At 40.2% G+C, this 23297-nt stretch overlaps 2 protein-coding genes across 2 annotated transcripts in view; one reads left to right on the forward strand and one right to left on the reverse strand.

Annotated features, from left to right (window-relative positions):
* The window catches only part of LOC100927542 (protein regulator of cytokinesis 1), a 29167-nt gene extending 26720 nt beyond the window's left edge, over positions 1-2447 (forward strand). The window contains exons 9-11 of the mRNA XM_031949350.1: positions 882-977; positions 1859-2005; positions 2193-2447. Coding sequence (XP_031805210.1) covers positions 882-977; positions 1859-2005; positions 2193-2315 — 366 coding nt within the window. The 3' untranslated portion in view covers positions 2316-2447. The remainder of the gene's footprint in view (positions 1-881; positions 978-1858; positions 2006-2192) is intronic.
* Positions 2448-4041: 1594 nt separating this feature from the next.
* Positions 4042-22575, reverse strand: UNC45A (unc-45 myosin chaperone A). The gene is made up of 20 exons (XM_031955618.1): positions 21742-22575; positions 21453-21614; positions 20335-20371; positions 19857-20032; positions 16964-17056; positions 15296-15463; positions 14689-14857; positions 14155-14325; positions 11313-11484; positions 10592-10892; positions 9106-9200; positions 8651-8792; positions 7855-7995; positions 7354-7481; positions 7062-7128; positions 6080-6193; positions 5801-5916; positions 5380-5497; positions 4766-4921; positions 4042-4633 (listed from the first exon to the last, which is right to left on the reverse strand). The coding sequence occupies exons 1-20, from the start codon at positions 21754-21756 to the stop codon at positions 4376-4378; spliced, it is 2799 nt and encodes a 932-aa protein (XP_031811478.1). The 5' UTR covers positions 21757-22575; the 3' UTR covers positions 4042-4375.
* Positions 22576-23297: the final 722 nt, after the last annotated feature.

Genomic DNA, 23297 nt, shown 5'->3' on the forward strand with positions numbered 1-23297 from the left:
ATTCTAAATCATTATTGATTAAAGAGAGAAAAATTAAAACAACTTTGAGTTATTTTATACCTAAAATGATTGAAGGGGGAAGTGATAAATGTTGGAAGGGATGTGGAAAAACTGAGACACTAATTCATTGTTGCTGGAACTGTGAAATGATTCGAACATTTTGGAGAGCAAATTATGCTCAAAGAATGATTAAACTGCCTATACCTTTGACCTAGCAATCTATTTTGTTTCCAAAGATGATTAGGAAAAAAATGAAAAAATCTGTAGGTTCTAAAATATTTATAGCAGCTCTTTTTGGTGGCAAAGAACTGAAAATTGTGGAGATGTTCATCAATTGGGGAATGGTTGAACAAGTTGTGGTATATGATTGTGATGGAATACTACTGTGCAATAAAAACTGAAGAGCTCAGTGATCTTAGAAAAACATGGATACACTACATGAAATAATGAAGAGCAAAATGAGCAGAACCAAAAGTATGCAGTAACAGCAATATTGTTTTAAAAATGACTTGGAGCAATTAAGTCATTTTGACTGTTATAAATACCCATATTAATACCCATATTAACTACACATGACCTATGAAGGAAGATGCTATCTGCATCCAGAGAAAGAATCGATAAATAAAAGGTATGTGTAAAATAATTTTATATATAAATAAATATTTCTGTCTTGGTAGCCATCTCTATGTTAGGAGAGGGTAGAGAAGGAAGAAAAAAAAGTTACATGATAATTTTAATATATATTTTAAAGGAATAGAAAATTATACATAGATTTGCAATTTCATATGCAAGTACTTTTTTTTCTATTTTACTATGTTATAAAAATGATTGTTTTAAATTTAGAATAAAACAAATTAAAATAAAATATATTGTCTCCACAGAGAAAAACTTCAGATCCAAGCCGGTTTATGAATCGTGGTGGAAATCTCTTGAAAGAAGAAAAGCAACGATCCAAGTTCCAAAAAACACTTTCTAAGGTAGATGATACTTTTTGGAGTACTCCTCATGTTTTGCATGAAAGTATCTCATTTCAAAATCTTTGACAAAAGCAGAACCAGGAAAACAACAAACATTGGTTACAATAATATAAATGGAGAAAACAAAAGTTTGAAGCTGAATGCTACTTTATGATAATGATCAAATTTAGTTTGGAAAGTTTGGAAAATGTCCTTTAATATCTCTTCTTTGTAAAAATGAGGTCTTTAGCTGTGGTATATATCATATGCTTTGTCTCAGGTGATATCTTGTTTAGTTTTGCTGAACTGTTTTTGCTTCCCTTCCCCATTTTGTTCTTTGTTACAAGAGATGACTCATAGGAGAGGAAAAGAATGAAAGTAATAAATTCAAGAATAAAAGGGCTAAAAAATAAGAAACCAATAAAATGTCTTTTAAAATCCATTTTTAAATGGATTTTACCATTTACCAAACCAACAAAAAGGTCTTTCTATATTTATTTCTCTGAGCAGAATAAATCTTTTCTAGAGTTGTCCATTGGGTAACAAAGAAAATCAGTTGTATACAATAATTGTTTGAATTCTCTTGAAGACTTCCTGCCATTGAGATTTGGATTTTGATGAATACCATAGCATCAGGTGCCATCAAAGCAGGAAAATTTTAGAAGGGATTCCTGTAATTTATTTCTCTTTTGTCCATCATGTGTTTTTTAAATAAGCCAGAGTTTTGTTTCCTGATGGTCAATTTTACATATTCTGCCTTGCTCTTATGTTTTGCTTAGTCACAAACATACTGAAATAGCACAATCAGCCTCCAACAGGAAGAAATCAGAGCAAGATTAATAGGATATTAGCAAGTTATTGATAGTAAACTTTTTCCTTTTTTTTTTTTTAATGACCCTCAGCTGGAAAAGGAGCTAAAAGCACAGATTGAAATGTGGGAAAAAGAATATTCTAAGGCTTTTGTGGTAAATGGCCAGAAATTCACAGAATATGTGATGGAACAGTGGGAGAGCTTTCATTTGAAGAAAGACAAAGAAAAGATGCAGCGCGTAAGTGAAAAACAGAAAACAGCTCTTTATTATATGGTAAAGCTGTATGAACACTAAGAGCATATAATCCATGTCCATCCTTTGCCTCCCATTTTGTGCTATAGACTACTACTTTGGGGGCTCTGCCTTTCCACTCCCTTTTTGCTTTGATGTTATGCTTATTACTGATGACTCTTTATTTCCATAGCAACTAAAGAAGAACCAGCAAACAGGAGCAGAGCTGCATAGCACCAGATTCAAAACAATCTGCAAGAAGCAAGAACTGGGGCCCAATGCATTAGGCAAAGCCTGCAAAGGTAACAAAACTTGACCTTGTTAAAAGGTCAAATACTAGTCACAGAAGAATCATTTGGAAAGATAATAGAAATGACATTCGAAATGGCTGCTTGCTGGCTTGTTAAGGTTAATCTAAGTTGGTTAAGCTAAGTACAGAACGGTTCATTTAATCAGTGCACACCTTCTCTAGTCAGGGCTTTCACTATTTGACTCAAAGTGTTCTCATTATGCTTATTCCTTTGTCAGGTTCAAGCCAGATACATTCATGAAACAGGATTCCCTGTTGCATAGCTACTATTCCTCCCAGCCCTTACTCTGAGGAACCGTGTTTCTTTCTAGTTATTATGGTTTAGTTAAATATCCATTAACTTCTTCCTCTGTCTTTACCTTTTGCTTCTAATTTCTTTCAAGTCATGTACTTCAGCCTAAAATTAGCTTGTAAGCAGATCCCAACAGGTCCCAGCCTTGAAGTGATGAACATGCCTTGTCTTTGTGAGAGGAGCTTTAAGTGTCGGGGTTTCAGCCCTTACTGCCTTCCTGGTATTAGCTTTTCACTAAAAAGTGCCTTCTGGACATGGCTAATTTCTTTGATGCCTTCTTGTACAGTTCAGCATGCCCTGCAGCATGTGCAGCTATGTGCAGCTGAGCTTTTTGTGACTGTATAAACCAGCTTACCTTATATTTGTACATGATTCCTACTGGTATAGGCAACTAAGGTATGATCCATGACATCATTCCCTCTGCCATAATGCCCAGGATTTGCCAGTGCAGCTGCTGGGCTGGAAGGGTGGGACAAGAAGGAAGACTGCCAGATTTTTGGGCTTCTCTAGGAATGTACTTCTGACTTCTCATCTGTTTTTTATTTCTCTTCCAACAGTAAATATCATCAGAGGTTTCCAACTTTGATATCTTCAGTGTCCTCCTAGTTATTATTTCTTCGTATTTCCTGGATTTCATTACAAGATTTTGTTTTTGGCTTTTTCTTTTTGGTCATACTAGACAGGAAAAATTTTAAATGATTTGTTGTAAAGGTCCACATTGTCCTCAGAATTTAACCTTAATGACTAATACTTGTTTGTAATTTTTATAAATATATATATTTGACATGTTTTATGTTTTCAATTATTTTTTAACGTATAAATGCCTGTATAAGACATTAACGTATAAGATGCCTTGTCATCTTTCCATTCATTAAGATGAGATTTAGTAATTAATTTACAGTATCTATAAGAAATGTCTTTGACCTTTTACAGAACAATCACTAGGGTGATTGGGGCAAAAGAAAGGTTACTAGTTATTAGAGATACAGAAGGCACAACAAGTTGTATACAACTGATAGTAGTAAAAGGTGTAAAGTGAAAGTCCCTGCCTTCAAAAAGTTCATAGAAAAGGAGATTTAAAACTAATATGGATGGAGGAAAACCTAATCTTGTCCTGGATGAATTAAAAAGGAAAGGGGATTTTTTTCATTCCTTAGATAGAAGTGATAGCAATGGTATATAATGGCAGTGGATCATGCCATATCTGTAACATGGAAAGAACCACAGGGGGAAAAATCAGTCAAGCTAGCTGGGATTGTTGGTCCCTTCTTTCCTGGCCTATTCATGGCTTGAACATATAAAAAATTAGAAAAGGAGGTTTTATATAACGTATATTTAACTTTCTTATGTATAGAGTATAGAGTAAATCTATTCATGAATCCATCCAGTACAATTCCAGGTACCAGAACACTTTCTTTTTCTATAAACAAGCCACAAGTGGAGAATTTCACACATTTTATTATGACATTGGAAGCAGGTGATGCTCACGCAGAAGTAGTAATCCTGGAATCCCTTTTGGGGTGCTGATGGCAGTGATGGTCCATTCGCTGCCCTTCCCAAGTGCCCACATTGGATTGTCCCCTGGGGGAAACCTACTACATGTAGTTGTGGACCAAAAAGCTGCCTTGTGACGGGAGGAAGCTAGACACCCTCCCTAATTTGGCTGCCTTTCCAGCTAGTAGCATCTTTGTTCCATGTGCAGCAATAGGCACTGTGTGCATTAAGCACGATGCAGAAGGTGACGAACCAAGGCTCTAATGCCGTGAACCCCCACTCACTCCTCTTCCTTGTTGGGTTTGATAAGTCCATATTCCACAGCCTTTGCAAGACAGGCAGTTGCTGCCCTGGTGACTGGCCCCGCCTCACCCTTGGCCAGCACAGAGAGGATCTCCAACATCTCACTCTCCATTAGCTTCACTGCGATTTCCCTTGACGCCTCCACCATGTTCAGCACCACTACAGCACCGCGGTGCTGCAGTTCCACGTTAGGACTCAAAAGCAGGGCTTGTAGGATCTCTAGCCAGTGGGTTGTCTAGGAAACAGAAAAAAGACCCGGTCACAGATTTGCCCCAAGAGAGAAGGAGCTGGATCTTCCAACACAGAAGCGGGTTCTCCTCACTCCCACAGACCTACAGGAAGGTACCGGGCCTAGGATGACACTCACCACTTGGGTGATTCGAATGCAAAGAGGAGGCAGCAGGGAGGTCAGCATGGCAAGTCCACCCGAGGCTGCCCGGCGGAGCAGCTCATCTTCTTCTCCACTATACAGCACCAGTAACTTCAGTCGGTCATTACCTTCAGCCAGAAACAAATCTTGCACCTAAAATGGGAAAAGTCAGTGAAGAATAACCTAGAGTAGTGAAAAGAGTGTGCCTTCTTAAAAAAAATTGTTGCCTATTATGGAGTTTACATAGTTGATAGAATGGAAAGAATACTCACACTGGAGTTAGAAAACATTGGAGAATTCATACCTTGCCCGACAACTATAATCTATCTCAGGCCAATCGTTCCATGTCGGGAGGCCCGACACCCTACCTAAGCTGGCTGCCTTTCCAGCCAGGGATGGCTGCTTCTACATCTGTGTTCCACGTGCAGCAATAGGCATTGGATGCATCAAGCATGATGCAGAAAGTGAAGAACCATAATATGATATGATAATGTCTCTAGTGCCTCAGAGGTGTGTTTTCAGTACCAGAGACAAGCTATGTAAAAAAACACCCTTATGCCCCCTATGCTTGGAATCCGTCAATACCCTGACTCTCCCTCTCCAGCCCTTACCTCCTTGCTCATAGCCATGTTGCACATGCACTCAGTGGCTGCTCGGCGGATCATTTCGTGATCCTCAAACATGTAGCCCTCAATCATCGGCACTGCCTTCTCCTTGAGGATCTTCTGCCTGTGGGAGCAAAGACCAGCAATTTGAAGGTCCCACTACATATATCCGTCTCTTAACGTACTCAACTCAGTATTCCCAGGCCAGAGATTTTACTCAGTAGTAGTGAAAAATCTCTATTTTCCAACAGGTTCACCATCACTCGCTAAAATACAGAGATTTCAATTTCTTATTAGCTCTGGTTCATTATTGCAGCAGGATTTAAGTAAGATGAAAAAGCAAGAATAAGAGACTAAGCCCTGCTTGCAAAAGGAGGGAACTCGCTTTCCTGGCTATGAGTCTGAGGCACAGGGACATTCAGCTTACCTAAGCCTCTCACTGATCCCTGCAAGGTTGGTTAAAGCCATAAGTGCCTCAAAGTTCTGAAGCCCTGAGCAGTTGAGATGTAACAGGGAGACAAGGGGGCGGACAACCTCATAGACCTGAAACACAAAATATTGGCATGTTACAGCTTTTTTCCTTACCTCAGAGAGTATCTCTCTGGAGACACAGTGGAGTAGGATTACATTATTAAGTGCATTACATTCATTCCAACACTGAAGGTGAAGGAAGAAGTTAAAGTAGAAAAGAGAGGAAAAAACATACCCGTTCTCCAGGAAATGTCATCTCAGGGTTAGAGGTGATAGTGATCTTGGCAAGAGCTTGTGCTGCTTTAGTCTGCCCAATATCTGTGCCCTCCAGAGCAAGCGGCAGTAAAGCCTGAAAAGCCAAAAAAATAATTTATATTCAAGTGTTTATCTCATTTGGCTTTGAAAACACATGATAATATCCTCATTTTAAGATGAGAAAAATGACAGAGTAAGTCAGTTGCTCAATGTAAGAATACTTAAAGACTTTCTTCTAGACAGAACACTTTATAAATGTACCTTTACAGTAAAGGGGTTAACTTGAAATAGTTTTTCCAATACTGGTGGCTGGGGTGTGCATTTTTAGTTTTTTTAGTTCCTTTTTTTAGTTCCTCTTATAACTTCGCAGAGATTTTCTTAAGATGCTTAATTGGGCTCAAGGATATAATCTTTGTTCAAGAAATCTAGCAAAATATGTTAGGGATGCAATGTACAACTGTACATTGTATATAGAAACACTCATTTTATTTGGTGATGACATTCAAATAATAAGCTACAAATGTACATGATCTACATATATGTATACATACAAATAAATGAAAGCTCACTGTTGAATACGGACTGAAATCTATGCTCTTCAGTAGAGATTTTCTTGTTTTGGACCTAAGGCCAAAGCAAAATTCCCAGAACAAGGAGGAAATACATTGTGATTTTCAAAGTTATGCGGTTTAACACAGAGTAGACTTGAGGTAAGTTTCTGAACATGAAAAAGCAATATTGCAAAAAGAGTCATGAGGTCTTAGTCAAAAATGTTAATTATGACCTCAGTTTTCTTGTTTTGTGTGGTTTGTAAAAGGGTTAGACATGATTATGTCTGAGAAGAGCCCTTTTAACTGCTAAAATTCTGGCTCTGTAAGCCTTTTTCTCTAATATATAGTGTCACTTTTACAACTAATGGTCTTAGATCAGCAGAAGAAAGTAACCACTCAGTGGTAGCTTACCTTGCCCCCTCCCTGAGCAACAACACTCCCCCGGTCTTCTGCTTCTTCTACCAATGCTAGGAAGACCCTGTTGAGTAGAAACCTAATTTAGTCATGGCTTGGAGTCTGAGGGAACAAAGTTCTTTCCTAGCCTAAGTTTTTGTTCTTGTGCTAGATAAAGAGTCAAATGATCAGTTCTATTGAGTTTGCCCCAAGCAAAGATTTTCTTGTGTGAGGAAATAAAACCCTAAGAATAGCTAACAACTAATCATCTCTTAGCCCTGAATGGGTTATCCCCTCTCCCCCAGAGCACCTGGAGAGCAGCTCTCGGCAGGAATTGGTGAGCACTGGGTTTTCATTTTTCACCATGCATGTGAGAGCTGATACTACACCAGCTGTAAGCAACTTCTTTACTCGAGATCGAACAAAGTTTGGTTTATCCTGGGGAAAAATTAGAGTTCATCAGAAAACCGCAAGGAACAAATGCCACATACAGCATCCCATTCTTAATGTCAGTAGAGCTATTAAACAATACTATTCAACAATTAAAAAGAAAAGAATTTAGTGATAATGAATTGTTAAACACTAATTACCAAAATAGAGAAATCTTTCCCAGTTAATCTTTAAAAACAGCAAACACTCATTTGTTTAGGATAATTTAACTTTTTGAGGTCTCTTATTACCTTAACTACAAGTTGATAACTTTGAACCAATTGTTATTTCAAGATCTTTTTCGATTCTGTGTCCCTTTTAGCCTAATGCTCCTGTGATTTAAAGTGCCCAACTGAGTCTCTCACTTACCCTTACAGCTCACCTTAGGGTGCTGTTCAGGTACGTGTTGTTTAGCATACTTAGCCAACTCCAACATCTGGGGGTCAGGCTCTTCATGATCATAGCTATTGGTACAGTTCACTAATGTTGAGGCCACAGCAAAGAGTACTGACCTGTCCTCCAACTGCAAAGAATGGAAAAGGGATTAAACTAGACCTGTCTTTGGAGAAAATCCCTGGAGATCGACCACACAAAATACTATTTCAGAGGAAACATTTTTCAGATCAGAAAATATTAGAAAACCTAGAAAAGCCACAAAAGGTCAGGTACAAAGTTCTATCCTTAGATATATGAGTGATTCATTTCTCCTCTACATGTACTGCTTAATCCAAAATTCAACTAAGAAAAATCGGGTCACCCTTTTCTAGCAACTTCTTTGTGCCCAGATATAGTATTAATTTATTATTCCCAAAGGGCAAAAATGGTCTCAGGTTTTATAAAAATAAACATTAGTTTACTATCCTCATCAACAGTAGTCCAATTTCTAAAATTTCTTGAGTTGCATACAATGGACACTAAAAGTGCACCTTAAGGATTCAACAGCGTAGAACTATTTTAGGAGAATGGTTTCTATTTGCTAGATTCCAAAAATAGTAGCCAAAAATACTTTGTTAGTCTTGCTAGAAGAGACATAACATAATCCTTGCATTAATTTCAGACCAGCGAAGCAAAGGGATTGGGGAAGGGAGGAGGGTGAGATTGGAGTACTTCTGAGAAGAGAATGAACAAGTTCTGGTATGGAAGCTCCTCAACACTGCCAGGCTGAAAACTTGGATTACCTTACTGAGCTGGAACATGGCCTTCAAAGCTGCCTCATCTTCTACAAACTCTTCTTTCACATCTGCATCAAAAGTCAAGTAGGCAAGGCCCTCCACTGCCCAGCGCCGTGTGCTTGAATCGATTCCATCATTACACAACCACCTGGAGGTAATAGGTGAATTCAATGAATTCAGTTCGGGATAAGATATAAGAGGAAAACCCAAGCATATCTGGTTTATGTATTCTAATGCTCTTAGAAAGGGTCCATTTGCAACAAATATATGAAATAGAAAGGTTGAAAAGCTTAAAAAAAAAAAAAAAAAGGATAGTTTACAAAGTAGAAGACTGTCCCTTCTCCATTCATGTCATACTCTTCAACAAAGACCTACAACCCTATTCTTTCCATAAAATTTATTTAACTAAGCTGGATTGAGTGGGCAATGACACTTGGATTCTGTAAACATGTCAAACTCACTTTCGACACTGCTTGGCCAGCTTGAGGGTTGAGCCTTCTGCAAACTGCTTCATGCTAAAATCGGTCCCTCCAGCTGATCCTAGCTTACAGAGCCCCTGGAAGAAAAAGGAAAATACAACTTTTGATAGGCTCTATAAGATATAGGAAGGGATTTGCCTTATTGTGTTTCAGTGTTATGAAACTTTTGAGGTGCTTACTGGGATGTTCTATGGCATTTCCTTGAACATCAAAGAGACCAGGAGGTCTCTTTACAAAACCTAAGAAATCTTCTGCTATCACAACAAATCATCAGCAATTGATGTCATTTATTTTGGTAGGATATTCATTTAGGTGTCTAAAAGATACCCTATAGTGGGTATCTAGAGGAGGAGAACTCATTTGTCAGCAACTGTAGGTCCTGTATCCACAACTTATGTGGCACTCAATCTTAGTTCTCAACACACCCTTAAAAACTACCAGTTTTTAGCCCAGAGATTTGTGGGAATAGAAACTCCTAATAAATTCTAAATAATAAACCTGCAGGAAGCAAATACCCCAGAAGAAACACAGCTAGATTAGTTTAGTTATTTTTTAGAAATTAATTTATAGTTACAGATAGCTATCGTTAGCTCTTTTGTAAATATAATCTCATTTGGCCCTTAATTCTGGGAGAAGCAAGACAAGTTTTATTGTCCTCATTTTACAAACAGAACTGGCTCAGTATGAGGTGAAACAACCTGTGTGAGAGGAATGAGAGGAATGAACTAATGAGAGGAATGAACTTTGATTTTCCCCTGTACTAACAGTTATTAATCTGAGATAGATAGATGGACTTCCACGGAAATTATGGAGAGATTTCATGGGAGATGAAGGGGATGGTGAAAAATTACATCTTTAATTTCAATATAGTTTCCTTTGTATTTTCCTATCTTGTATATTTAAAAATATTATTCTAAGAAATGAGCTGTACTGAAGTGTAATGGAGCCCATCACATAAGAATGTTTAAAAACTGCTCAATGCTAATGTTGCCTATATATAGTAAAAATATCCAGATACTAATATTAGGAAAAATAACTTCCCTCACAAAAGCTGCTCCTGGTGAAGACTTGATTCATCTAAAATCCAATTCATGTTTTCACCTTTACCACAAAACCTTCCTGGCTAACTCTAACTTTCCCTTTTTACCGTTGTAGCACTTATTGCTCTGCCTCAGAAGCAGTAGAGTTCGGAGTCAAAAAACCTAAGTTCAAATCCCAGCTTTGCCACATACTAATTGGTTACCATGGGCAGGCCACTTTGTGAAACTGTTTCCTTATGCATAAAATGGGTTATGATCTTTAAATGACATTTGGGTTAATTACTTAATTATTTTGCAATGTTATTTTTTTAAAATGTATGTCTCCCTAGCTAGTCAGCTTCTTGAATAAATAAATATATGTTAATACATGTTTGATGATGAAAGTGAAAACAGGATTGTCCCTCCCATTGCCAGCCAGCCAGCCTTACCACTAGGGCCCGAATTCGGATGCTGTCCTTTTCACTTCGCTTGTAAAGATCCTTAAGAAGGGAAACTCCATTGGCAGTAATAAATGAGGCCCGCTTGGCCTTCCCAGCTGCGTAGATCAATGCCTCCACAGCTACTAGCTGTTCTGCCTCATTTTCTGAGGCACACAGGGCAATTACACTCTCCATGACACCACTCAGTTCCAGGGCTCGGTTGCCAGCTTCACAAGGGCCCTGCAGGAGGCAGGAGACCGTCTGAATAGCCCGTAGCTTCCCTTCCAGCCCTCGGCCCTCGAACCAGCTCCTGGGGAAAAGAGATCTGATGGTCATGTGCAGACCAGAGCTCCCCCATTTTGTTATTCCTCCCTGATTAATATTCTAGGTTACTGCTTCATTATGAACAGAAGAGGACACTTGAACAATAAAAGTACGAAAAAACAGGAATGTGAAAGAACTTTGGCTCTAACTACAGTGGCTCAGTCATCTAAGAATCTAAGACAGACCATCTACTTCTAGACATGAAACAGATATAAAAGATGAACATTATTTTGAAGTCAAAAAAAGAAAGTTCTCTGCCATGAAGTTATGTGGGGATGGAGAAATGAACCTGGGGTTATTTTCTAGACCCTGCTATTCTTTTCCAAAGCTGCTCTACGCTGACCTGGGTTTGTTTTTTTTGTTTTTGCATGACACTGGAAATGTAAGTTTGTGAATGTTTTCTTACTTGATGTAACTTTCACAGAGTCGGTGGAAATTTTCTCTCTCTGCATCACATTTCAGATCATCAAAGAGCTTATTAAGGAGAACGGAAGCACTCATCCGGCTATTCTCTGTCACAGCAATATCTCCGGGAGGGTCCTGAACTGAACCTCCCACTTCCAGAATCTTTTTTAAACCTGAAAAGGACTTTATTTAGACACAATTGCTGACTGTATAAGGTCATAAGGAACAGATTTCCACGTAGCAAGCTGGAGTGGCAGGGACATTGTTTCAGGAAGGAACGCTACACAAGTTTGGAAACACAAAGATTGGCAGGAACTGCAAACAGTAGCTCTGGTAAAGCCAGGACTACAGTGAAAAGACAGCAATAGAATTTACACTAATACAATTGAACACAACACTTAAAAGTTGCTTATAATCTACTACCTTCCTGGTCTTCTTATATTTTATTCCCATGGCCTACTTGAATACAACACTCCATTTCTTATCTCTGTACCTTGGAATTGGCCGCCCCCTTGCCTGGAATGTTCTCCTTCTATACCTTTGCCTCTTAGGTTCCCAGGCATCCTTCAAGATGCAGATGAAATTCTACCTTCTGCAGGAGGCATTTCTCCCAGGTCCCCCAGCTGCCAAGATACTCAGATTTTCCATTTACTTTGTATGTATCTTGTATGTACTTAGTTATTTACAGGTTTTCTCCTGCTCTAGAATTAAGTTCCTTGAGAGCAGGGATTGTTTTTTGCTTTTCTTTATATCTAGCCTTTAACACAATGCCTAATACGGGGTAATAAGTGCTTATTGCCTTCCTTATTGATTTGGGATGGAAAATGCCATAAAGCATCCAGAGAGAGAGATCTATGGAGAGATACAGATCAAAGCATAGTAGTGTCACTTTTTGTTTGTTTTTTTCTTTCACATGGTTTTTTACTTTTCTCTTGCCACAACATGCCAACATGTTTAAAAGAATTATACTTATCTAACCTCTATCAGATTACTTGGTGTCTTTGGGGAGGGGGAAGGAAAGAGAAAATTTTGGAACGCAAAGTCTTACAAGGGTAAATATTGAAAATTATCTTTACAAATATTTGAAAAACAATACTATTTGAAATTTTTTTTTTAAAAAAATGCTTATTGCCTGACTAAAGAAAATTCAAAACATTCATAGCAACACTTAAAATTTAATTACTGACATCTTGTTTTTACATCGCCTTCATTTCTTTTTATTGAAGTTTTTTATTTTCAAAACATATGCAATTTTTTTCAACACTGACCCTTGAAAAACCTTGTGTTCCAATTTTTCCTCTCCTTCTTGCCACCCCCTCCCCTTAGATGGCATGTAATCCAATATGTTAAATCCAAAATAGGCATACATGGTTATATAATTATCTTGCTACAAAAGAAAAATCTGATTTCTCTATCTGGGTGTAGATGGCTCTCATCATCATAGGATCATTGGAACAGGGCTGAATCATCTCAGTGCTGAAATGTCTATTAGAATTGGTCCATCGTATAATCTTGTTGTTGCCATGGACAATGATCTCCTGGTTCTGCTCATTTCACTCAGTATCAGTTCATGTAGGTCTCTCCAGGCCTCTCTGAAATCATCCTGCTGATTGTTTCTTATAGAACAATAATATTCTATAATATTCATATACCATAACTTATTCAGCCCTTCCCCAACTGATGGGCATCCAGTTCCCCAGTTTCTTGCCACTACAAAAAGGGCTGCCACAAACATTTTTGCACATGTGTCACCTTCATTTCTGAATGAAAGGTTTACCTTCCCCTCTCCTTTGGAAACTACCTTCTAACAAAAAAGCAAGTTCAACAAACTAACCAACATACCAACTGAATTTGACAGCATATGCCATTTTCTACAACTATTATCTCCTAATTTTGGCCAAACAAAGAGGAAGGGACATTTCCCTTCCCTTCTTCACAGATCAGCCAGATTAGGATAATAATACAGTGTGAAGTTCCTTCTATTTACATTATTTGTTCCTTCCATTTACATTATTGTAGACATGGCATAGAACTTCTTTATGGTAGCAAAGAACTAAAATTAGATAGCCATCAATTAGGGAATGGCTAAACAAACTGTGGTATATGAATGGGATGGATATTATTGTGCTACAAGAAATAATGAATATTAAAAATTCAGAAAGGCACAGTAAATATTTAAACTGATATAGAGAGAACCAGGAAATAAATACACATAATATAAATGGAAAGAATTTTTTCCCAATTGTATGTTTTATTAGTTATTTAAGTACTCTTTAAAACAGTATTTTATTTTTCTGAATACATGTAAAGATAGTTTTCAACATTCATTTTTTTAAAACTATGTATTCTAGATTTTTCTCTCTTCTTCCCTTACCTCCCCTCTTCCTAAGACAGCAGATCTTGTTTATAAGCAAATAAATTAAAAATGTGCAAGTGGAAAATAGGATTTTAAAAAAGAAACTAAAGGTTATATAATTTTAATGACCAATTTTGGCCCCAAAGAAGTGAATAAATATTCTTTCCTTTTTGGTAGAGATAGGGGCATATGCTGTCAGAATTGGGGGTTTTCTGATCAGTGTTACTGCCTGTGTCTCTTCAACCCTCCTTTAAAATTTTCATTATAAGAAATGGCATCTATTTGAAAATGAAGGCAATATAAAAATAAAATATAATGTTACTATTTTTTTCCAATTAAAAATGCATCATTATATAAACTCAAATTATTATTACTAGCAATAACCAGCTCTGGGTAAGACAAGAAAGACGTCAGCTGAGCTTACAAAAGCAAAAGGACAGATACCAAACAGACTCTCGAAGAAATTATCTAAGTTTGAATCTCTTACCTTGGTCAATGACCCAAAGAGTGAGGCTATTGTTGGGATCTCGAAGTGACTTCCGAGGAACCACTTTAATCAGGAGAGTTAAGGCGTTATCTCGACCTTGGGCTGAAATGCCCACTTCAGTCAGTAACTCCAAAAGGTTACTGATCAATAACTTCAGTTCCCTTGAAGGATCTACAAAAACAAAAAAATGTTCTATGGTGCATAATAGCCAATGTGAATGCTATGCTTATCAAACAACCTAGTAAAGAGGCTAAGAAGAAAGGGAAAAGGGTAGAGAAAGGGAACTAATAGGACAGAATGTGTGTTGTTGAGATCTGGACAGACCTCCATTTCTGTTAAGGGCCTTTGTTCTTCTCCGAGCTCTTTTATTTTATTTAGTTCTCAAGTTCCCCTTATTGCTTAGAACTCCAAGCAATGAGTTATAATTAGGACCCATCCATAAGTATACCTGTACTATCAAGTGGGCTCTTTATATAATCTATAACATTGAAGCACTATGGAGAAAAACCCCCAAATAAAAACTGATTGACTCACCCACAATGATAGCACCTTCTTTTCCTCGGAACCCCTTCTTTACTCCTTCCTTGAGAGCATCAAACATGACCTGCAGTAGGTGGCAAGTAGCAAGGGACACCGACTGGTTCTTGACCCCAAGCATAGCCACTACTCGACGCGTGCCCAACACACTTAGGGTTGCTACTGTCTATAATAGAAGGAAAAATTACTTCAGTTTGAGAACCATTTCTATTGATAGTTCTTACTATTAACAGTAAGGCCAAAGAACTCCTTACTCCTCACCTCAGTCACCAAAATTCCAGAGTAGCCCTAGAAATCTAGACTTAAATAAGAGAAGATCTCTCTAGTCTTGAGGTATACTTTGGTGCTGGATGAGCCCCCAAATCAGTCTATTCTAGGATATTACAGAAGTTGAAGTTGGGACAGGGCAAGTTTTATAAATCCTAACTAGAACGAACTTGGAACTGAAATACAGAAACAATTCAAACTTATTTTAATGGCTTATCCTAAAGAATATATCAACCTATCTCCATTCTCAGTGCTACCTGAACATTTAGGAGAACTCTGTGATTAAGAGAAGTAGTTAACTTAGTTAACTAGTTTTCAATAATTTCTCCATACTTACCCGTGACTGGTGCTCAGAGCATATTCCAACCAATGTGCGTAGAGCTGCTAACATCAGGTCTGTCTCTCCTGTGTCTAAAAGACGTTGTAAGAGCTGGACCCCATTACTTTGGAAGATTCTCTCAGCCCCAGCATCTTCTCGTGCTAGTACAACAAGATTCTGAGAAGCCTACAGCAAAGGAAAAAGAAAAAATATTCAAAATTTAGTCCAGGGATCCCACCAACCACAGGCCAGAAGCAGGATTGTGCAGTACAAAGTATTAGACAAGGAACTGGGAGACATAGGATATGTTCTGTCTTGACATCAAACTCTACAGACCAACCAGGAGGTCATATCCTTCCTTGAACTACAGGAAGGATAGTAAATGTCTTCCTGGTAGTTCCCCCCAGGTACTTCCTGAAATAATCTGTCTTTCCAACATAGCTCTTGTTCTCTATGTATCTCTTATCTCTACCTATACTTGACAATTGCCCCCTTCTGCATCAGGTAAATAAAGGATGAAAGTAGCTATGGAGAGCAAAATGAATTTTTAAAAAAATTATTAGTTTTACTTACAAAACATATAAGTTTTCAACACTGACTCTTGCAAAAACCTGTTCCAAATTTTCCCCTCCTTCCCTCCACCCTCTCCCCAGATGGCATGTAGTCCAATGTATTGGGCTACATGTTAAATATGTTAAAAGTATATGTTTCATCCAATAGATGTATACATATTTATACAGTTATCTTGGTGCACAAGAAAAACCAGATCTAGAAAGAAAGGAAAAAACCTGAGAAGGAAAACAAAAATGCAAGCAAACAATAACAGAAAGAGCGAAAATGCTATGTTGTGATCCACACTCATTTCCCATAGTTCCTGCTCTGGGTGTAGATGGCTCTCTTCATTATTGAACAATTGGAACTGGTTTGAATCATCATTATTGAAAAGAGCCACATCTATCAGAATTGATCTTTGTATAGTCTTGTTGCCGTGTATAATGATTTTCTGGTTCTTCTCATTTCACTTAGCATCAGTTCCTATAAGTCTCTCCAGACCTCTATGAAATCCTCCTGCGGTCATTTCTTAAGAGCAATAATATTCCATAACATTCATATATCACAATTTATTCAGCCATTCTCCATTGATGGGCATCCATTCAGTTTCTAGTTTCTAGCCACTACAAAAAAAGCTGCCATGAACATTTTTGCACATGTGGGTCCCTTTTCCTCCTTTAAGATCTCTTTGAAAGATATCTTTGGGATATAAGACCAGTAGAAACACTGCTGGATCAAAGGGTATGCACAGTTGGATAACTTTTTGAGCATAGTTACAAATGAGCAAAATAAATTTGATGTACTATTTTGGCTTCTAAAAGGAAACCACTATGTCCTTTGGGAAAGTATTCAAAGGATACTCAAACCAAAAGCCCAATAATAATCTCTGCCCTCAGCTTTCCTGTGATAAACCAGAACAGAAAGAGACATATAGCAGTGAACCAATTTATCCAGAACTAGACATTGGAGAGGAATAAACAACAAGAAGTAAAACTTCTTCTGGAGTTAGGGCTACCAGTTATCCAAACATCTTAAGAAGCAATATACAGATGTCAAAAACACTCATGGCGAATTCTAATATGAAAAGAGCACTGGACAAGTTTTACCCCAATATTTACTGTATCAGGTTTATACCTTCTGTTTTTTTTCAGTGCCTTTCTCTTCTGGATCCAGTAAAATCTTGAACATCTGATCCACTTTAGCATCTGTTGAAGACATGTACCGAACCTGGAAAAACCAAAAAAGCACAGAGAAAATCACTGTTGCATAGTTCTTGGATGAAGGATAAATATCTATCTCTTCTATTACTTTTCCTGATTCAGTATCCTTCAATCCCTATCTTTAAGGAGCAGATATAGGTTGTCTACTTAAGCATCTCCACTGCTAGGAATGACTACCAGGTTAAACTAGTTCTTTAAACAAGAAAATGTTTGCCTACCAGACCCTCTCAGACTTTGTAGGGGCTCCTTTTTTTTATAGGTCACACATCCGACTTAAACAGTAGCAACTTGTATTAATGCTCAAGTAGGATATCATTAACAGGAAGATTATTGTTTAGTTCTCTGGCAACCTTCACACCCATGTGTGACAAAGTTTAAGTAAGAATTGTAGTAGAATCATTACCTACAGTAAATATTTTTAATGGGTGCTCAAAGAGGTCCTATAATCTAGAACTCTAAAAAAAGAGATGTATATGGGTAAAAGTATATTACTACAAATATCCCCTTAACTTTGATCATTTAGTTTGCCTTGTTTTTTAATTTTCATCTATGAAAATACCTTTAGTCCTAGGCACTCCCCTATGGCTTTCCTTTTGTCATGACTTTTGCATTGGAAATAAAAGAACAAAAACAGCAACAAGGAAATGATAATCTAGATTGTCAGAAGTAACTAAGATAGCACCTAGTTGCCCCTGATGAATTCAAGGTATCTGATGTGGATGACCTACCCACTCAGAAAGTGAAAAAATGGTTATAATCAAGCCACTGACAATTATATTCGACAAGATCAAAGGTTTGGTAAAATATAAGCCAATGAGCTCAACTTTTAATGCTGGGAAACTTTGGAACAGATCATTAATAAAATGATTAGTGAATGTCTGACATAGAAAGCAGTGATTACAAAGCAAGGAGCACAGCTTCATCAAGAGTAAGTCATCCTGGACCAACCTAATTGCCTTTTAACAGGGTTACTAAACAGGATCAAAGGAATGCTTATAGATATAATTTACCTAGCTTTTAGCAAGCATATGTTAAGTATTGCATTCTGTTTGTGTGTGGGGGAAAAAAGAACTGATTTATATTTTAATATAATTAGATCTAGTAGTGCTGGTGAAGCAGTATGGCACAGCAGATAAACAGTTGGTCTGAAAAACAGGAAGTTTCATGTTCATGACTTACCTGTGACATTATACTGGCTGTATGACCCTAGGCAAGTCACAACCTATCAGTAATTTAGACAACTCTCTAAATTTTTAAGTTGCAAAGAAGGTAATAATTGGCAGTAGTAGAAGTTCCCTGTTTCAGGAAAATCACAGGCCCATTCTCTATTTATACCTATCCAGAACTTAAAAAGTTATCTTTAATGATTCGATGTCAACTTGACAGGAAATTTCCAGTGGAGAGCCCCAGAGATTATGAGTGTGAACCTGTTCTAATTAATATTTTTATAAATGTCTTGGCTAAAGGTATAGATGATGGGTTCAGCAAAGCTGGCTGTGACAATTAACACACTAGAGGACAAATTCAGGATCCAAAGAGATACAGAGCATTGGTCTGAATCTAAAATGGGACAATTCAATGGAGGTGAATGTAAAATTTCACAATTAAATTAAAAATCAACTTCACAAGTACAATACAAGGCATGGTTAGACACTAGTTCATATGAAAAATATAAGAGTTGGGGTGGGAATTTGATGTAATGAAAGCTGAAATTGAGTCAGCAATGTGATATGGCAGCCTCTAAATTTAATGTGAACTTGGGCAACATTAAGTGAGGGATAGCTTCCCAGAATAATATGAGAGTCTCTGTACTTATCAAACCAAAAATGTGGAGTACTGTATTCAACTATAGGTGCTATGGTATAAAATATTGATAAATCAGAGAGTATCAGTCAAGATGAGGCAATAAAGAAAGTGAAAGGCCCTCAGTCTATGCTGTAGGAAAGAAATGGAGAAGTTTAGTTTAAAGAGAAGATTCAGAGAGGAAATGATAGCTGTATTCAAGTATTTGAAGGGCTATCATGTGGAAAAGGGATTGGATTTCTTCTGACAGCAGAATGAGGAACAATGTATGAAAAAGAGCAAATTTATACTTGTCAGAAAAAAAACTTCCTGGGGCAGTTAGGTAGCACAGTGGATAAAACACCAGCCCTGAAGTCAGAAGGACCAGAGTTCAAATATGACCTCATTCAACTTAATACTTCCTAGTTGTGTGACTCTGGCCAAGTGATTTAACCCCAATTGCCTCAGGGTAGGGAGGGCACAGAGGGAGGGGGGAAGAAGGGAGGAGGAAAGAAGGAAGAAAGGAAGGAAGGGAGGGAGGGAGGAAGGAAGGAACTTCCTAAAATTCAGACCTGTCCGAAAGTATAATGGGCTGCCTTAAGAAGCTGTAGTATCTTTCTCCTAAAAAAAGTCTCCAATCGTAGGGTGGATGTCCATTTGACAGATATGTTATAGATACAATTCTTTTCAGATATGGCTATATTAAATGGATGCTGAAATTCCTTTTCACTCAAAAATTCTATGATTCTGACATTCTAATAATCAAGAAATATATGGAAGACCCTGATTTAGCATTGCAAAGCATACAAAGATGTAAACAAAAAGCCTCTGCCCTCTTGAAGTTGGCAGTCCAGGAGAAGATATAAGACAAGTATACAAATAATAAGGATGTGAAAACTTATCATACTTAAAATTCAGAGCTACCTTGATGACTTATGTTCAGTTTCTGATTCACTGTGACCCCCAGATCTTTTCCTGACAGGCTTCATTTACCGTCATTTCCCCATCTGTCATTATGTACATACCTTCTCTTGAATGTGGCCCCCTAGACTCCGTAGGGCCTCCTGGAAGACTTTGTTCTTGGGTTCCAGGCTTACACACCTCTGCAGGTCAAGGATGGCCTGATCAAGGCAGCCCAGTTTCTCGAGTGCTTGACTCCGTCGAAAAAGCGCTTTCACATCCCCACCATCGGTTGCAATGGCTGAGCACAAATAGGAGTTGTGTCAGCACTCATGAAGCCACCATCTCCAGAGAAGAGCATCAAGGAAAGATCTCAAGGGCCAGAAGTGGAAGGGGACTGATGCAGGGCTTGGCACTTCAGCATCAGAAAAGGTGAGGCAGCTGCAGAAAAGGAAATGCCCCAGGAAGTGGGAAAGAGAGAAGAAAAGTGTGGTCCTAGGAGAGGAGAAAACCTTGTGACCAGCACCATGCCCCAATAGATACAATGAATCTCTTTCCTAAGAAAAATTCCACAACCTGATAATAAAGACTAATTTGCCCTACCTTTGGATGCATCAGCTTCAGCTTTGGAATAATCTTCCTATAGAATAGAAAAACAATGAAATTACTCATTTAATTTATGAGAAGAAAAAAAATAACTAGGTGCTAAATAAACTTTGGGTATTGGAGGAAGGATGGAAGGGACAGGAAAAGGTAACTGTTTTATATTTTACTAGACAACCATTACAATGCTATCTACAACAAATATCTGTGCCTCAATTTCTGGATGTTACAAATGGAGCATGAACATGGAGATGGGCAAATGGCCAGATAATTGATCAGGAGTTCTCTTTAGGAAAGCACTCAAAACCTGAGTGCTCTCCGAACGTAAAGCCAAAGTCACTTAGTGTAGTAGAAAAAGCGAGGCAAGCCGAGTTTTAGTTTCAGCTCTATGACTAATTAGCTCTGGAATCTCGGTCAGATTTTTTTTCACTTCTCTGGGCCATAGTTACCACATTTTTAAAATGACAGATCTGGACCGCACCCCTACAAGACCCCTGCTAGTGCTGGGATTTTACTAGCTCGATTCATAAATTCACTCTTTCTCCCCGGAGACTCCGAATTGGCAGCCCCCCTCCCTTAGCAAAGCAGTTCAATCACGATCTCGGAATTCAGAGCTGGAAGGGGCTTTAAAGATCATCCAGCCCAAGGGGATCCAAAGTGGTCAAGGCACTTGTCTCTTTGGCAAGAGCTTAACGTTCTCCTTAGCTTCGGTGCCTTCCTGTTAAGATGATTTCTAACATTGCAGATGGCTCTGGCTGGTACCGCCGGTGGCACTTTTTCCCCATTAGAAAAGCGGGCTCCTGGAGAGCTGGCGCTGGGCTGCTTTTTATTTCCCCCTCCCCTCTCTGTCTTCCTCCAGGCGCGCTGTCCGGCACACAGTAGGCGCTTCCCGCTCCCCCGCACAGAGTAGGCGCTTCCCGCTCCCCCCGCACACAGTAGGCGCTTCCCGCTGCCCGGCACATAGTAGGCGCTTCCCGCTCCCCCGCACACAGTAGGCGCTTCACGCTCCCCCCGCACACAGTAGGCGCTTCCCGCTGCCCGGCACACAGTAGGCGCTCCCCGCTCCCCCCGCACACAGTAGGCGCTTCCCGCTCCCCGGGTCCAGCTCGGGCACTCACCAGCTTCAGGTGGCAGGCGGCCCGGTTCCGATGCAGGACCGCCTGCTCCTGGGGAGTGGCGGCGAGGCTGAGGGCCATGGTGTAGGAGGACAGCGCGCCCGCATAGTCCCCGCCCTTGAAGAGCTCGTTGCCTTCCTCCCGCAGCTGCGCCGCCGGGCTCACCTGGGAACGGAGAGAAGGCTGAGAAGCAGGCGGACTCGGAGGTCCGGGAGAAGGCAGGGAGGGACAGGCGACCGCGGCCAGGAGGAGTTAGGTCAGTGCAGGAAACCCCAGGGCCCTCTGCACTCACCTCGGTTGCTGCCATCGCGGCGGCCAGAAAGTGCTAAGGTGCGGACGGACAGGGGCCGGAATCTTTCAAGAATGCTCGCCCCGCCCTCTCTTGGCACGCAGAGGCGTGCGCGCTCCCCACTAGGTTAAGTAACGCGCGCGTGGGGCTCGTCTTGGCCCCTCCCACTCGGCCTACGCAGCGCCGGAACCGCGCCCGTAAGGATTCCTCTCGCCTCACGCACGGACGCGCACGTGGAGTCGCGCAGGAGCGAGGGCCCGCGCCTGTCGGGAGTCCTCGCTCCCGTCCTCTCTCCTTCAGGGGGCGGAGCGCGCCGGCCGCCCGGCTCGGCGCAGCGGGGCTCCGCGAGCTCTGTGCTTTCCCACCTCTTCCCTGCGGATTCCCTCACGCCGTCTCGGACGGCGGGCAGGGCCGGAGGCGCGCGGCTGGCGGCCCCGGCCTTTGTCCCAGCAGAAGTGCAGGAGGTCCGTGGTCATGAGGGCCGCGAGGAGCAGGCCGTACAGGCCGAGCGCCACCAGCGGGCCCGGGCCCCTGCGGGAAAGGGGGACAGAAGAAAAGGGGAGTGGCGCGCGCGCCCGCTTTACGTCTGGCCTCGGCTCCCCGCGCCGGGACTGGGCACGTACGGCCGCCGTAGCGGAGCGTGACCCTGCTTCCCTCCCTGAGTCAGAGCCGGCTCAGCGTTGTCCCCAGTTTGCAGGTGACGGACGCGTTAAGCGACTGGCCCCTGGTCCTACACCTGATCAAGGTGTGTGTTTGGGGCGCCAACCCGGGGCTCCGTGTATTAAGTCCGTACGCTGTTTCCTCATCTGTGAAACGAGGGTATCAGGACTAAGCAATCCCTAAGTCGCCCTCAGCCTCCGAGTTTCTGAGAAGCCTCGGCTGTTTCACCGCTGCCGGGAGCCCCTCCTATTACATCATTGCAAAGGTTTTCATTGCCATATTAGGCTCGGTTTTTCTCCTCTGGAACTGAGTAGTTAAAGAAACACAGGACCTTAGATTTGATTTATCGGTCAGATATAGTAAAATCTGCACCCAGTCTTTTTTACTTGAAAGTGACACACCTCAGAGTTCCTGGGAATACCTCTTCCTCAACCCCAAGAACTGGACTCGGTGGAAAGGGCTTGATCCAAATACACTTAATCCAATGGCCGTGGGGTTTAGCCCAATAGGGGAGAGTTGACCTTAAGTCCTGCAATTCTAATAAACGGGAATAGAGCTCTGGGACAAGAGGCTGGAAGTCAGGAGATGTGGGTATTGGAGGTAACCCTATCACTATTTTAGAGACCATGGGCAAATTCAGTTTGGGGAATAAAGAGGTTACCTCCAAACTCCCTTACTTCCAGCCGGTGGTGTTTACTTATTCTCCTTAGATGGGAGGTAGCAACTCTGTTCCTTCCAGTAGAGGACCCCTAAATTTTAACTTTTCCCCCCCTTCCTGATAAATCTCATGTCCTTTAAGCCTCTATACCCTCTAAATACTTCATCTAACCTGATTTTTCCATCTACCCCTGAAGCAGAATCTTGCTGATTTCCAAGCCTGCCTCCCTCTCGTCTTTCTT

Source organism: Sarcophilus harrisii, chromosome 2 (genome assembly GCF_902635505.1).
Source record: "Sarcophilus harrisii chromosome 2, mSarHar1.11, whole genome shotgun sequence".
In the NCBI taxonomy this organism is placed as follows: domain Eukaryota; kingdom Metazoa; phylum Chordata; class Mammalia; order Dasyuromorphia; family Dasyuridae; genus Sarcophilus; species Sarcophilus harrisii.

Excerpts from the sequence above, each read along its gene's own strand:
- UNC45A (XM_031955618.1), bottom strand. Across the intron at positions 14,858-15,295 it reads GCTCTGAGCACCAGTCACGG|ACAGTAGCAACCCTAAGTGT; the intron begins GTAAGTATGGAG and ends CTTCTATTATAG. Across the intron at positions 7,129-7,353 it reads TGCCGAGAGCTGCTCTCCAG|GGTCTTCCTAGCATTGGTAG; the intron begins GTGCTCTGGGGG and ends TCTACTCAACAG.